The sequence below is a fragment of the Anoplolepis gracilipes genome, chromosome 11 (assembly GCF_047496725.1).
Source record: "Anoplolepis gracilipes chromosome 11, ASM4749672v1, whole genome shotgun sequence".
NCBI classification, from domain to species: Eukaryota; Metazoa; Arthropoda; class Insecta; order Hymenoptera; family Formicidae; genus Anoplolepis; species Anoplolepis gracilipes.
The window spans coordinates 6,751,249-6,765,630 of record NC_132980.1 but is presented as its reverse complement, the minus strand read 5'-3'; the positions used below and the strand labels follow the sequence as shown (position 1 = coordinate 6,765,630).

Below are 14,382 nucleotides of genomic sequence, written 5' to 3'. Positions count from 1 at the left end.
GAATATAAATGACAGCTGCTGTCATTTCCTAGACAAAGATCGTAATTAATCGCGGTAGCAGATGAGACGCAGTTTCATCACCGTCATAGCAAGAGCGGATTGTTTAACCGGGAGTGCATTCGATTACATGGTAACCTGGTCGCCGAGTATATCTGTCTCGTTTGGGAATGACGGTTATCAGCACAGACGACGGACAGTGATAACAATGACGGCGGAGATGATGGTACGACGGAAGCAACGCGGGAACGTCCGGCTTTATACCCCCCCCCCCCCACCTCGTGGCGATTTAGCTGATGCATTCTCTCTCCTTTGCAAGCAAGTCAAAGATCTATATACGAGAAAATTTCTTCCACGATAGAATCCCAGCTACCGATCCTATCGCGAGTTTATCTACGAAATTTCCTCCCCTAAAGAGTTTTTTTTGCATTTCTCTTTCGCTCTATTTTTTAATATGAAATTTTAGTAGTTTTAATATCAACTAACTCTTACAACTTTTGTATTTTTATTTCATCATTAATAAAAATTATAAGTGATTTGGACCATGATCCTTTCTTAATTAATTTATTTTAATATTATTTAATGATAAAAAAAATTGTGTGTTATAAGTTTCAAACTCGCAAGAAAAATCTTACTAATTTAAAAATTTAATTAACAAAGATACGAGAATAAGTAAGCTTTTTTAATAAAATGTTACGTATTCTGATTACGTCACTGTTCGCCGACTATGCAATCGTTTCATTCCGGCGATGTGACTCCTCAAATGTTCTTCGTCCTTTTCACTTACGGCGATGCATCCGATGATGCAAGACAGAGATGAAGAAGTACGAAAGGAAGGACAAAAGAAAGAGGACCGGGGGAGCAGAGTGTCTCGGCGGAGTCGTAAAGTTAAATTAAAAATTTCCATGCGACAGCTTGGCGAAGAGTCAGCGGAAGGGGGGAGGGGGGAGGGGGAGAACCGATAAGGAAAATGTCGCGCCGGAAATTCTCTCGCGCCCCTTGTTGTCCTTGTCTATCTTATCCTGTCATCTTATTTCCTGACGAGTTTGGGAGAAAATGGGTCAGTTCGGTCGTTCATTAATCTCCGCCTTCCCGGTTGGAACTAATAAATACCCGTCTCCCGAGTTTTTGAGCGGTCGCGATTAGTCTTTGCGTTAGAGATGTCAGTTTTAAAATAGATACCGGTGCCGAGATTTGTGCCTTTTAAATAGCTCGCGTAACCGAGCGTTGAAAAAAAAAAAAAAAAATGTGATTAATGTATTTTACATCCTTCACTTTTCGGCTTTCACTCCACCTTTCAGACCCTGATTTTTATATGTCAAAACGAGAAAAGGAAAAAAATCGAAAAAAATTGCATTGATTTCCTTTAATATCAGACTTGTTGATACACGTGAAAACCCAGCTCCCCTCCGGCGTACGCTTCGGAAAATCAGCATGCGATTGGAAATAAATTTTTAACGCAGCACACACAGAGCGATGCTTTTAACGGAACATCGTATACGCCGTAGTCGCGGGTAATAAAAGGACTCGAGTGGCGGAGGCGGCAGGGGGGTCGGGGGGGTGGTACGTGAAAGTTTCATAACCGTCGTGTGTCGTGACTATTTTCGGCGGGCGCATATTTCGAGGCGAGAAGCGGCGGTAGCGCGATAGGCAGAGAGGAGAGAGAGAGAACGACCGTCGGGGAATATCCACCCAGGAGTTTATGTCTACCTTTACGATCCAATTTTGCAGCGCGCAAATGTCTCTTCTCGGCTTCGCGATTCGCCGTATGCAAACTCCAAACTCGTAGCTCCCAACGTCGTACCTTTCTCTCTCGGGGGGGGGGGGGAGGGGGAGGAGAGCCAGGGGAAAAAAGCGGGATGAGCGACGAAGATAAGAACAGACGGTGCGCGTCGGACGACTTGGATGTTTTCGAGAGGAGAGCTTCGCGAAATAAAGAATATAATGAAAGTAGCGGAGTAAAAGCGCGCGCGCGCGCGCAAAGGGTTACGAAACGATACCCGAAGCGTTTTCAGGGTGTGGGGACTAAAATATGAGAGAGCGCCAAGGAAGCGGGCGCAAGAAAAAGCCTTCGCGCGTCGAGCTTCTCGTCAGTCAGTCTCGCGCATTTGGGTGATGTGCCCCCCCCCCCTTTTTTTCCTCTTTCTCCGAATCCTTCCTTCCCTCCCGGCGTGCATACGCGCACACACAGACACACACACACACACATGTACGTTATTCTCCAGCTCTCCCGCGCGCGCGCGTTCGCTCGTGTACCATCTATAGCTCTTCCTCCATACCCCAAGAGAGCTCTCTCTCTCTCTCTCTCTCTCTCTCTCTCTCTCTCTCTCTCTCTCTCTCTCTCTCTCTCTCCCTCTCTCTCTCTCTCTCGCGGATATATAGGTAGAAGCCGGGTTGGTCGATAGTTCGCGCGTAGCAACAGCCGGCCGGGGCTTTTTGCCCGACTTTTAAACCCCTGACTGTAACCGAGGTACTGCACTCCCGGCCTTTCCGCCCCCTCCCCCTCCCCCTCCCCCCACCCGACGAACGAAATCCTCCCTATTCAAGTCTGATACCCGAGCTGGCAACGAATGGAAATGATAAAAGCGGAGAAAAAAAGAGGACGATCACATGACTGATGATCGAGAAAAAGATCGACAGTACCTACACGGTAGAGACGTCAGATGATTGAAAGCCGTTACGGTCGGCTGGAGTCAATGGTAACAATTTCTGCAACATCATGACACTATACCGAGATTCTGAAATTTTCAAGAAGGAACTCCTCCGTGTGTATATATATATATATATATATATATATATGTATTATGTATATCCGTATGCGCACGCGTGGTCATTATAACATTCATTAATAATGGATGTAGTAGCCGAATCCGCACAGCTTAATTTTAACGACCCACTGTTTACGACGACTTTAGTAATCAACGATGGCTTTCGAGGGAAGCCTTATTTGTTACAATTTGTTGAATTCCCCGCATTAAGACCCAATAATTAACGTTCGCATTGAAATTCCAAGAAGGTAAAACCCACTTGAATTTAAATGAACGGCGAGAAAGAGAGAGAGAGAGAGAGAGAGAGAGAGAGAGAGAGAGAGAGGATCGACGGCCGAGCAACAATGCCGAGTCTCGCCGCGGCGGAAAAACGGAAAAGAACGTCGTTGTTAAATACTCCCAACATTTCCGGTATTCCAGCCGGCTGTCGTACCATTAAGGGAAATATAATGTCTGGCTAAAAGCAGAGCGCGACTACGCTTTCACGTCAACCGCGAACGATCTGTTAAACGTCCTGGACATTCGTTAAGTAGTCGGCTGGACGAGATGACATAATGATGGCGAATAAGGTCGATGACGGTAAATCAATATTACCATAATGCCAAAATTTATAATCAAAAATTATACAGATTCTATTCCTTTTACTTAGGCGCTTTTAACAAATCTTATTGATTTAAAATATCAATTTATACATAATGTTTAAAAAATTTATATAATACTTGAGTTAATATAATGGATTGAAAAACATATATATATATATATATATATTATTTTATAAATTTATTATATTTAAATTAATTAATTAATTAAATACATATAGTAATATATATATATATATATATATATATATATATATATATATATTATAATAATATATAAATATATTTATATTATTTTTATATTTATAATACATCTAGCTTTTCCTCAAACATTTTTCCTATATATATATATATATATATATATATATATATATATATATATATATATATATATATTTCACTAGTATAGATCTTTTCAAATTCAGGAGATTGAATTCACACGCGGCTACATTGGCACAAAACTTTACTCTCGAGTTTCAATCTATCCATTTGAATGTGCAATTACGTGCAACGTGAAGAATAGAAACAGTAGGGAAGACGGAAAATGTGAAGTTTGCCCTGTCGGTTCGACACGATGCGAGGCGAGACTTTTGTTTCCCTTCGAATAAAGATAAAAGCGGGACACGAGCGAACGATATCCATGATCGAAGCTTTCAATCGAAACGAAGTGCAAGACACGTTCGCACTCGCTGCGTCACGTTACTTCTTCGCGAGAATGCACGAGATTTCAAAGTTTCATCTTCACTTCTTACCACGTGCACTCCACGTCTTCTGTTTTTCCTGCGATGCGATTATTTTTAGGTCTTCCCTCAATCTTCACTTACTATTTTTGGTATCTCCATCGAAATATCGGAACCATACAGAAAGATTCTCAAATACATATTGTTAAATTACTTGATGGCATCGCTGATAAAAGAAGTTTTTTTTTTTAATTTTATTTAATTATTTTAATATTATTTAAATATAAATATCTTTATAAATAATGTAATTTCCCGTTATTACTCGAGACTGTTGAATCATGTTGAACCACCCCTATCAATTACGTTTATTTTATAAACCAATTATCTTTTTCCTTGCTCTTTTGCGCATTAAGCACGTAATACCAGTTATTTTCCATACTAGGCTTTAATTGTCATCCTCGGTGCTACTTCGAGTAGATAATTCATAACCGGCACGAGCAGTAATTTATTGCCGGAAACTTGTTAAGATCGCTACTTCAGAACCAGTTCGTTGAAACGACTCGACATTAGGTCTATGTCTCACACTCGTTTCGCCTAATCGATATTTCCTTCCTTGACGGAGTTTCGCGGATATTTTATTACTGTAACTGTTACGCGTTCTATAAAAAAAAAAAAAAAAAGAAAAATAAATATGGAAAGTACACGTTCTATAATTACTTACTAAGATTAAAGTACTCTGATAAGTTGTCAAGATTTTCAAGATATAGAGATAAGGAAAAATCTTTTATATCGTTTATAAGAAATTATCGATACCCCGACAAAATTTTGTAAGCGTATTATGTAACTCAAGCGCAGTCTGCATCTCTCTCAATGTATTACGAGAGAAAAATAAATATTTAATGACATGCATTAAACATATTGCGAAATTGCAACTTTTCAAAACTTTCTCTTTACAATTCCGTTTACGGAAAATTTTACAACATTTCGCCTTTTAATATAATGTTACATTTTTTTCTGTGTATCGTAGAGAGTCTGAGAAGAAGCATATTTTAATAATTGGTAGAGTTTATCTCGAATCACCTTTATTATTCATACAATTCTGGATGATGCAATTCTCGCGGTTTAACGATAAGGCAGTGACGCCTTGAAAAATATTTCCTCGAGAAATCGCCGGCTACGGAAATTATAATGAGAACAAGCTATATCTTCATCTCCCCGACGACGAGAGAAAAAAAAACGAGATAAAAGAGGAAATAAGTCAGTCGATGAAAGAGTGAACGGGGGAGAAGGGTAGACCGGTACGTGTCTAGCTTCGAGAGTACCGACGAGGGGTTGTCGTCCCTCTGACTGGCTGGCACGACCTTGGAATCAGCTGTGCGATACGAGGATGAAATTTCCTACCGAGCGAGACGCGCCGACGTCTTAGCGCGTAGGAAGACGCGAAGAATATCGTAAAGAGAGACAGAGAGAGGAAGAAAAAGGAGAGAGAAAGAGAAGCCTATATCTCGACGTGGTCGGGGACGGCAATGAGGTCAGTGAGATTCGATGGGAATGGATCCTTCTTGGCATTCTTTGCGTAAGTTATGACAGCACTTTTCCGAGAAAATTTGCTTCCCGAATCGCGTCTCGTGAGAAAGCTATATATATACATGTCAGTGTTCCTTTAACATCTCTGGTTTTTAATTTCGCTTGACGAAAGAGTACGTCAATCTTCTTTAGCGAATAATTTCCTGTGTGAGTTTCTATTTATTTGAAACATTTATTTGCTATATCAAAATATATTGTAAATAACAGATATTCGATAATTAACGATAATGTATCCGATAATGGATGCCCTGCTAAGCTATTAATTTTCGTCGAACGAGAGAGAGATGAATAAAAATTATTCATAAAAGCAATTGTAAAGAGAAATTTTTCCCCTCCATAAAGTCTTCCTTTTTATATTTTAATCGATTGTTTTATTATTATCGGTACATTACGTTTCATTAACATTCATGATAATTTCAACAGAACGACGCGCGAAACGTATTCGATATTATTTATTTGTTTAAATTAATAAAACCATCTCGATTCGCAGCAACTAACAATAAGATAAATATAAATTAAATTGTTAAATTCCATTAAATCTAAATAGTTTTGCTTCGTATTTTCCTGGAACGTCTACCAATTATTTCTCGCATGGCAGATTTTATATAGACTTATATTAACTTAATTACGTAACAGTTAATGAATCAAACAGAACACAATAATCGACTATTCAACTAGTTGAAAATTCTTTATGAACAATTAACTAGCTGTCATTGTTTCTTTTCTCTTTATCAAGCAATCGCGTTTGAGAAAATCGATTATGAATCGGCAAATTTATTATCACGGCCGCGATAATAAAAAAACGACGATATATCTGTTAGCCACAACCATGTAATTTGCATTGCCATAATTTAACATTGTATAAATAGGACGCATGAGAGAGATAGCGAGTGAGAACTATGCACCTGTGCACTCGAACGAACGCGCACGAGCGAATAGAATCTCGACCGGGAGTGGCTCAGCAATTCCTGCATATTTCGCGTGGAATTTCGCATTAAAGATCAATAGCTAACGAGCTGTTTGCTATAATTATTTAACCGCTAACAACATCGTCATCCAACGCGCGCCACATCGTTACGGTGGCCGATGTTTTCGTATTACTACTCGTTCATTCATTAGCAATGAATTTCCTTATGTTCCAGTATATCAGTTAAAAAATCGATAAATGCGCGCGACCACGGGCAACAATAATGTAGTTTGCCTGCGAGTGTTATTTATTGGAATATAAATTAATATAAATTAATAAATGAGTCTATTTATTTCGCTTGTAAAAGGGAATAATTTCAATAAAGAATTATATAATTACAATTTAATTAAATATGCATCTATATAAAATTCTTTGTCAAAATTATATCTCTTCACAAGCAAATTTATACACACACACACACACACACATATACATACGTATAATTAGTAGGTAATGTAACAAATGTACTAATATGTATGTAGTAACGAAAAAAAAATGAAGAATCAAATAAGAGGGAAAGACGAGGAGGTGTTAATCGAAAAAAAACGCCGAAAAGCACGGGATTGCACGAGTTAATCAAGATTCCGTAGACGCTATGAAAGTTCGACGAGAGACGACGGAAAAGGGATGACTGAAGGCAATGATCGAACGTGGCGTGACCCGGCAAATTACTGTCACTCGAGGTAATTTCAACGTAATCGCCTCTTCCATTCCATTTACCACGTCTAAAGCGAAATTTACCTTTCGAGCATATCCGAGACTAGAGAGTGGCCCGTCGAAAATACATCGCGCGACGCAGAAATAATTCTCGCCACGAGAGACACTGTCTCATTATTTTACTTATATACTTACATCGTAACGGAATTATATGCCAGCTTTCTCTTATGCTTTCTGTTCTTTCATTTCGAATTTAGATTGCAGTTATTACGCCAAATTTGCGATATTAAACAATTAGTGTTTTTTTTTTTTTTTTTTTTTTTTGAAATTCTTTAAGTAAAATTAAATTGATTTAATTGAAGTGCTGAGAACGACACAAAGACTTGAGTCGTATTCGTGAAAAATTTAAGTAAAGTAAATTTAAATAAATTATCAGGCTGTCTACTCGAATCTTAAAAAAAAATTTCCTGTGCTACCAGATATTTTTGTTCCAAATTCCAGGCAAAGCAAAATATTTTAAAGATCTTTTGGTGCGACTTTTTAACATGCATTTTTTATTGCACGTGTTTTCTAATATTTTTCATTCATACGAAAGAAAAACACAGAGCCCTTTAAGTTTCAAGCTACATAATAAATGTAAATGTACTAAAATCTGAATAAACTTTTGTAAGATATGTATATTCTTCATTTGCATAAAATTTTCATTTTTTATCACTAAAAAGTTACAATAAAAATATGTACTGTATATTCAATATTTTGTTAAGACATTAAATATGTAAACAGAAATAACCAAATATTTATTGTAAATATTTTAAATGCATAATTTGCTCGGCTCACTGACTTCGTTTACAATATGAGAGCAAAATTATCAAAAGAAGAGAATTTGTTTTTTAAATTAATAAAATTTCATTAATTTAAAAATTCCTTAATTTTTCTAGTAATCCCTCTAGAAAATTCCAAGTTTTCCATGTTTTCAGAGAGTAGTACGTCCTTGATTATTCATTTAAATTTTCACGCTCCTCTCAAAAATTCGTTCTTCACGACTTGGGGTCCTTGTATACATTCTCAGAGCTCGAAATCATACACATATAGCACTTACATTGGACACATTGTAGCTGCTGTACTGTTCTTTGGGGCTGCCACTGCCGTTCTGGTCGCACTGCTTGTTCTTGAAGGCTCGGTAATTCTCTCGGAGCTGTTTGCCGTACTGAAACAACGCAAAGCAGAGCGGACACCGTTAACGCGTGTACTACAATTGACGAGATGCACGCGACGGACAAATGCATGCATGCACGCACGCACGCATGTACGCGCGCGCGCGCGCGCGCATAACCGATTCTACGCTTGGGGCGCATCGCAGAACATTCGAGGCCGATAAAGCCAGCGGCAAAAAAAAAAGACAAACTACATTCGCGATTTGCATAATTCTACACGCATTACTTTGTCACCGTAATAACAGCCGGCCGGCTTGTCGACTCGCGCGTGTTGCCCAGCTGGACGAGGCTGAACTGACCTCCGATCGATACATCGCACTTGCCTAGGTATCGCACTTGCCTAGATAAATTTAACTTCTGCGCGGGCAGAACATTTGAAAAAGCGCTCCTCAAGTTCCAATTTTTATATTTTTTAATTCCTTATTAATATATCATACACAATTTTTTTCCTTAGAAATTATTATACATATACATATATTATTAATATATTAATTTTCATCGCTCACGCATGTATACTCATGCCTAGATAAACGTAATTCGAACTATAATGAAATAAAATAATAATATCTTGATGGTTGCATACGCACTTGATACTTCACATCTTGTGAGCAACGAAATTAGATATTTAATTTTCAGCTCGAGCGAACTGCAATCTCGTTTCTCACAAGCGGCTTACAAATTCAGAAAAAAATATTCAATCGATACGAACAATCTTTTTCATCAAGAAGCATCTACACTGAGGAATAGCGGTAAAGTTTTGTAAGTAAAATCAAAGATAATCCGTGCGAGCTGTTCTAAGTTTGTGATGGATCGACGCATGTCAAGGTATAATCATTTGCAACAAAGTTGTCTTATGAACAGAGTTCACTTCCTCGTTCAATTCCTATATTTCTATAAATTGCTATTTATTTTAAATTTAGTGAAATGGAAAAAAAAATAGCGTTATACAACAAAAATAATAAAATCTTACTCCTTATTATTTTTCTAAGTAAATTATTTATATAGTTCTATTATTAAAATATATGATAGCAAAAAACGTAGTAACCAAATCAAATTTTCGTTTTATCATAAACGAATAATCTATACTCAGACTTTTACCAGAAATAATAAAATATTTTTGGAAAGAGCTAGGAAAATGCTAATATGTACATTGACGGTATATTCGTGTGATTCACACACAATAAAAAAGATATGAATATGACAGGCAAGACGAGACGAGACGAGACGAGAAGAGAAGAGAAGAGAAGAGAAGAGAAGAGAAGAGAAGAGACAAGACGAGAGGAGCAGACGATGCCACGTGACCGCGTGTGCATAACCATGGACCCAGCAGCAGTGGTATAGCCATCGTATCGACCCACAAGACAGCCGGGCGCATCTACGCTCGAATGACTGTTCACGCACACGCGCACGCACTCACTTGTACACGCAAGTCTCACTCTCGTGACGTACACGGCACCCATACACAGCGATTGCTAATATACCAATGCGGGCTGTGCAGCTTGCATCACGATACGAAAATTATGCCGGTGAGCTTTGCAATCGCCGAAGGCTCGCCTGGCAACAGCAAAAATAGACTCGCCGTTTCGAAAGTTTCAGATATCTGCGTTTTATTACGTTTACATAATGCATACTTTTCGTATCAATTATTTTGGACATTCTATAATCACTTTATTGATTTATAGATCCCCCCCCCCAAAAAAAAAATTTAATCCAAGACAAAAATTTACAAAGCAAGACTCATTTCTTTTTCAATATTAAATTAAAAATAATATACAATATTAAAAATAATATTAAAATAAAATCTCGATACATGTATTGATAAACATCCTGTTAATTTAAAAATGCGTTTACATATTCGTTCATGCTGTTAGGTTTCCCGGGCATTTTTCGGTGCCTCGCGCGAGAAGCAAGAAAAATTAAACGAAATTCCGAATTCGCCGTTTCGGTAAAGAAGCGCGGTCGAGACGGTGGATACGAAGATGGAAGGGTGGCGGCGACTAATTGAAGACGGCCCTTGAGCCAGTAAGAGCGCGCATTTGGAGAGATAATTACGTAATTCAATTATTCGCAAACGTAGACGGGGAAACCTGCCAACGTGGTAGGCACCAATGTATGCTAACACTAATCAGCGATAGGGAAACGAAGAACGATAACGAGGTACGCCGAGTTTCTAAGTAAACGAAGGATAATGCTACGTCGAATCCTTCGATAAGATTACATCTCCGTGATGTGGAATCAAAAATGATTAAAAGTAATAAGTTAAATTAAAAATTAAATTAACGCTAAAAAGTTGACATAGTTTTCTTATAATTGCATGACATTATAAGTCAGTATAATCTATTCCTTTTTTATGTGTACATGTATGTGTGATAATTATGATAATTATGATAATTACGTATAATTCTCGGATCGCTATTAAATTTTTATAAAAAATAGAAGGATATAGAGTTACACTCGAGTAGAAAGCAACTCGATATTTACGACTTAATTTTATCCGCAGCTCTTATCGCTTTATGATCTGTTCGTTTTCTCATTATCTTTATCGTTTTATACATGGCAGAAAAAGCTAGAGTATGTCAAATAACATGTATAATTTTATTAACGCTTAGCAACGGTACTATCTTTGTGATGACGATATTATCGTTTTGGAAAGAAATCTGATTTTAAATTAGTCGAATTGATCTCGTACGAGAAATACGTACCATTATTACTTTCATAATTAATAGACACATTAATCTTCAATTCTTTTCACGTGACAAATTTGATTGCAGATAAAATTTTATTAATTTTTAACTTTCTTACGAAGAATACCGACAAAAAACTATCTCTCGTTCCTCACGAATCAATAAAAATGTCTACGTACTTAGACCTCATAGATTTTCAGTGAGTCGAATCGAAGTCCGGGAAGATTGAAATGTAACCGAGGCAAAGGGACGAGGGGGGAAAAAAAAACAAAGGGAATACAAAGGGAATAGGCAGGAGTGTCAATGTCTTCTCGATCAAAGCGAGTCCTGTAGGTTTCTCCGAGAGCCTACACCCTTTTTCCTCTCTCCCTTCCCTCTTCCCTCAATGTTTCTCGTTCGCCGCATCTCATCACACTCCTAGCTTTTTCTCGGATGAAAGCATTACAAAGGCCTCGCGCTGAGACACGCGTAAGTACTACCTAGAGCGCCACCGTTAGCGAGACAACGTCGTCCTTTTCCCTCCGGATAAAAGGCGGACGGCGATGAACCGCCGGAGAGAAGAAAAGAGCACACGCATAGTAAATCCGGAGCGGGATAGGTCGACCAGGAGATGCAGATAGGCGTGGACGGCCAACGAGGCCGATAAACACTAGGCAGGTCTGCCTGCTCGCCCAGCGGCTACGGTAGTACAGACTCATGGCTCGGGAGACCCTCGAGGATGCATCAGGGGAGACTGGCTTACGATCCTTCGGTGCAAACGGTCCCCAAATTACGTCCCGCGGCAGATTAGATTGCTATTCCGAGCCTGCAAGTGTTACTCGGAATGGAAACAAATTGTAATGATGATGAAAGAAACCTAACCCTTGTCAGACAGATATAGCGTTTGTGTAAAAACTAAGAAAATTATTGAGATTGTGTTTGTTAGAAGAATTAAATTTTCAATAAATAATTGTGAGGAACAATTATAAATGATTGATTTTACACGATATATATAAACTGTAATTAAAATTTTATTCCTTCCTCTAATATTACTGTTACTCATATATCATCGAATGATATGTTACTTTTTTATTCTTAATGAATGATAGAGCGATAATGATGCCGTGCCAGAAGACGAGCCGGATTTGAAAAACGATCTAAGCAGGCACTTGAGCTCGAGGAAGAATAGACCTCTAAAGAGTAATGTAATGTAGAATAGGCAGCCTATAGAGTCTCTTTCTCTCTCATCGGTGGAACTCCCGATCGCGCGTTGCCAGCGAAAACCGTTACTAACCACGAGTCACTCTCTTCCACCGGCGAGCACTTGGCTCGACTAAAAGAGAAGAGAATAGAGAAAAAGAGAGAGAGAGAGAGAGAAAGACAAAGGCTGTCTGCGTTCGAGAATAAACCGATATTATCGACGATGATGGGAAACGAGAGCCCCGGTGTCTCACGAGCTCGATCCTCGTTAAAAAAAAAAAAAAAAATGAAGAAAGAAAAGTGTACGGTGTCAGTGGCATTGGCTACTCTAAAAAAAGACCAGGAAAAAAAAATTCGCCACGCGAAACGTGCCGAGTCTGGGTGGCATATAGTATGTACGCACGTCGACGAAGTGAAGTATTTCTTCTTTCTTTTTTTTCATCCTCTCTCTCTCTCTCTCTTTCTCTCTTTCTCTCTCCGCTAAACACGAACGACGCGCAAGTCACGCAACGTCTTTAAGCTTCACGAAGAAGTTTCGACATTCGAGTCGGCGGATGGAGAAAGGAAGAGGAAAGGAAAGAAAATAAGGCTCATTATACCTGGGCTCTCCATCGCGAAGCTAATAATACCCACGGCTCGTCCGCGAGGGATGATCATCAACATTGTGAGGTAGAAGAGAGTCGATCGGGCGTAGAATCGGCTGAGAAACGAGTATCCTAGCGACATTGTAAGCCCGGTTATCCTCGCCGCAAGAGTACACACTCATTTCTCTAATTAATATTAGCGTTGCGTATGCTTTCCACTTTCCAATTCAAACAATTATTGGCTAAAGCTGCTTGTGTGTGTGTGTGTGTGTGTGTGTGTGTGTGTGATGATCATTCTCTCGACGTGTCTTTAATTTTCAATCTTTCACATAAATACAATAAGTATACCGATGTGGAAACAATTGTTATTTTCTAATCGATATTGAAGAGGGTGTTTTACGTAACAAAGTGACATTTAAACGTTCAAACGACTCGAAAAACTGCGACGCACTCGGCTCGCTAAATCGTATTATTCCCTGCATTAATAGCGAGTAAAAAAAAAAACGCCGATTCGACGAGACGAGAATGAGGAATCGTGTCGCTTACCTTAGCGAGTCTCATGGCTGTGAGCCAGCAGGCGCGCGATTTTTCGTTTTCGAAAGCAATGACCTTGATCCCGGGCTCTCCAGCCTCCGTGTCCTCGGCCTCGGCGTTGCTGTTCGGTCTCAGACAGACGCCCCACTCGAAGGGTGCGCCGAAAACTCGCTTGGCGTTTGGTATCCTGTAGACGTTATAGTCTGACAAGTGCGCGAGCGTGATTAGATGTTCGCTGTCCTGTAACAGAAAACGATGACGTCTCTTGAAAAATTCCGTCTGAAAACATTCAGCCGTGAAAAGCTTCATCTTTACAGAAGATTATTACATGTTCCTCTCTTTCCGAGAGAAGAGAGCTTCCTCTCGATGCTGGCGATTAATTTAGTATTCTCCAAGACTTTGCTAGTCCAGGAGAGTAACAGCTACTCGACATGTCAACGCGATCATCGTTGACATACTGAATGGCCAATAGGCTTTGCAACACAATCGCCGGTTATGTTCTCGATGATTATAACGACCATCGCATCGGTGTGATAATTGGCCGGTATGGCCGGCGAGTACGTGCTTACGGTTGAGGATGAGGCCGACGACGACCACGCGGTTGATATTCTCATGGGAATAAAGTAGTATAGTACTCTCGAGCAAAGTAGTATAAGCGTACATACGAGTTGCCGCGAGTTGTGCGCGCAGGAAAACCGCACATCGCCAGATATTTTCCAGCGGACTCTCATCCTGTCGAGTCCTCTCCCTGTGTCGCCGGATTCGGCAGGGAACTTTCTTACGTCACGTCGCCGGGAATCGCGAGGGTAATTTATTGTACGCCGGAATGATTTTCTACGCCGAGGCAACGCCACGATTTTACGCAGCTCTTATCGTGGACTCGCCATTATTTGCGACGAGGAATAGTGGGAAAGTCGCGTTTATCGAGTGAT

General features: G+C 39.4%; 1 protein-coding gene across 3 annotated transcripts in view; it reads right to left on the bottom strand.

Moving 5' to 3' along the window:
• The window catches only part of LOC140671419 (growth factor receptor-bound protein 14), a 273,947-nt gene that overhangs the window by 26,227 nt on the left and 233,338 nt on the right, over nucleotides 1–14,382 (bottom strand). For all 3 annotated transcript variants that reach the window (XM_072902695.1, XM_072902696.1, XM_072902697.1), the window contains 2 exons: nucleotides 13,463–13,690; nucleotides 8,355–8,462 (listed from right to left, as the gene is read on the bottom strand). In XM_072902695.1, the coding sequence (XP_072758796.1) occupies nucleotides 8,355–8,462; nucleotides 13,463–13,690 (336 nt within the window). The remainder of the gene's footprint in view (nucleotides 1–8,354; nucleotides 8,463–13,462; nucleotides 13,691–14,382) is intronic.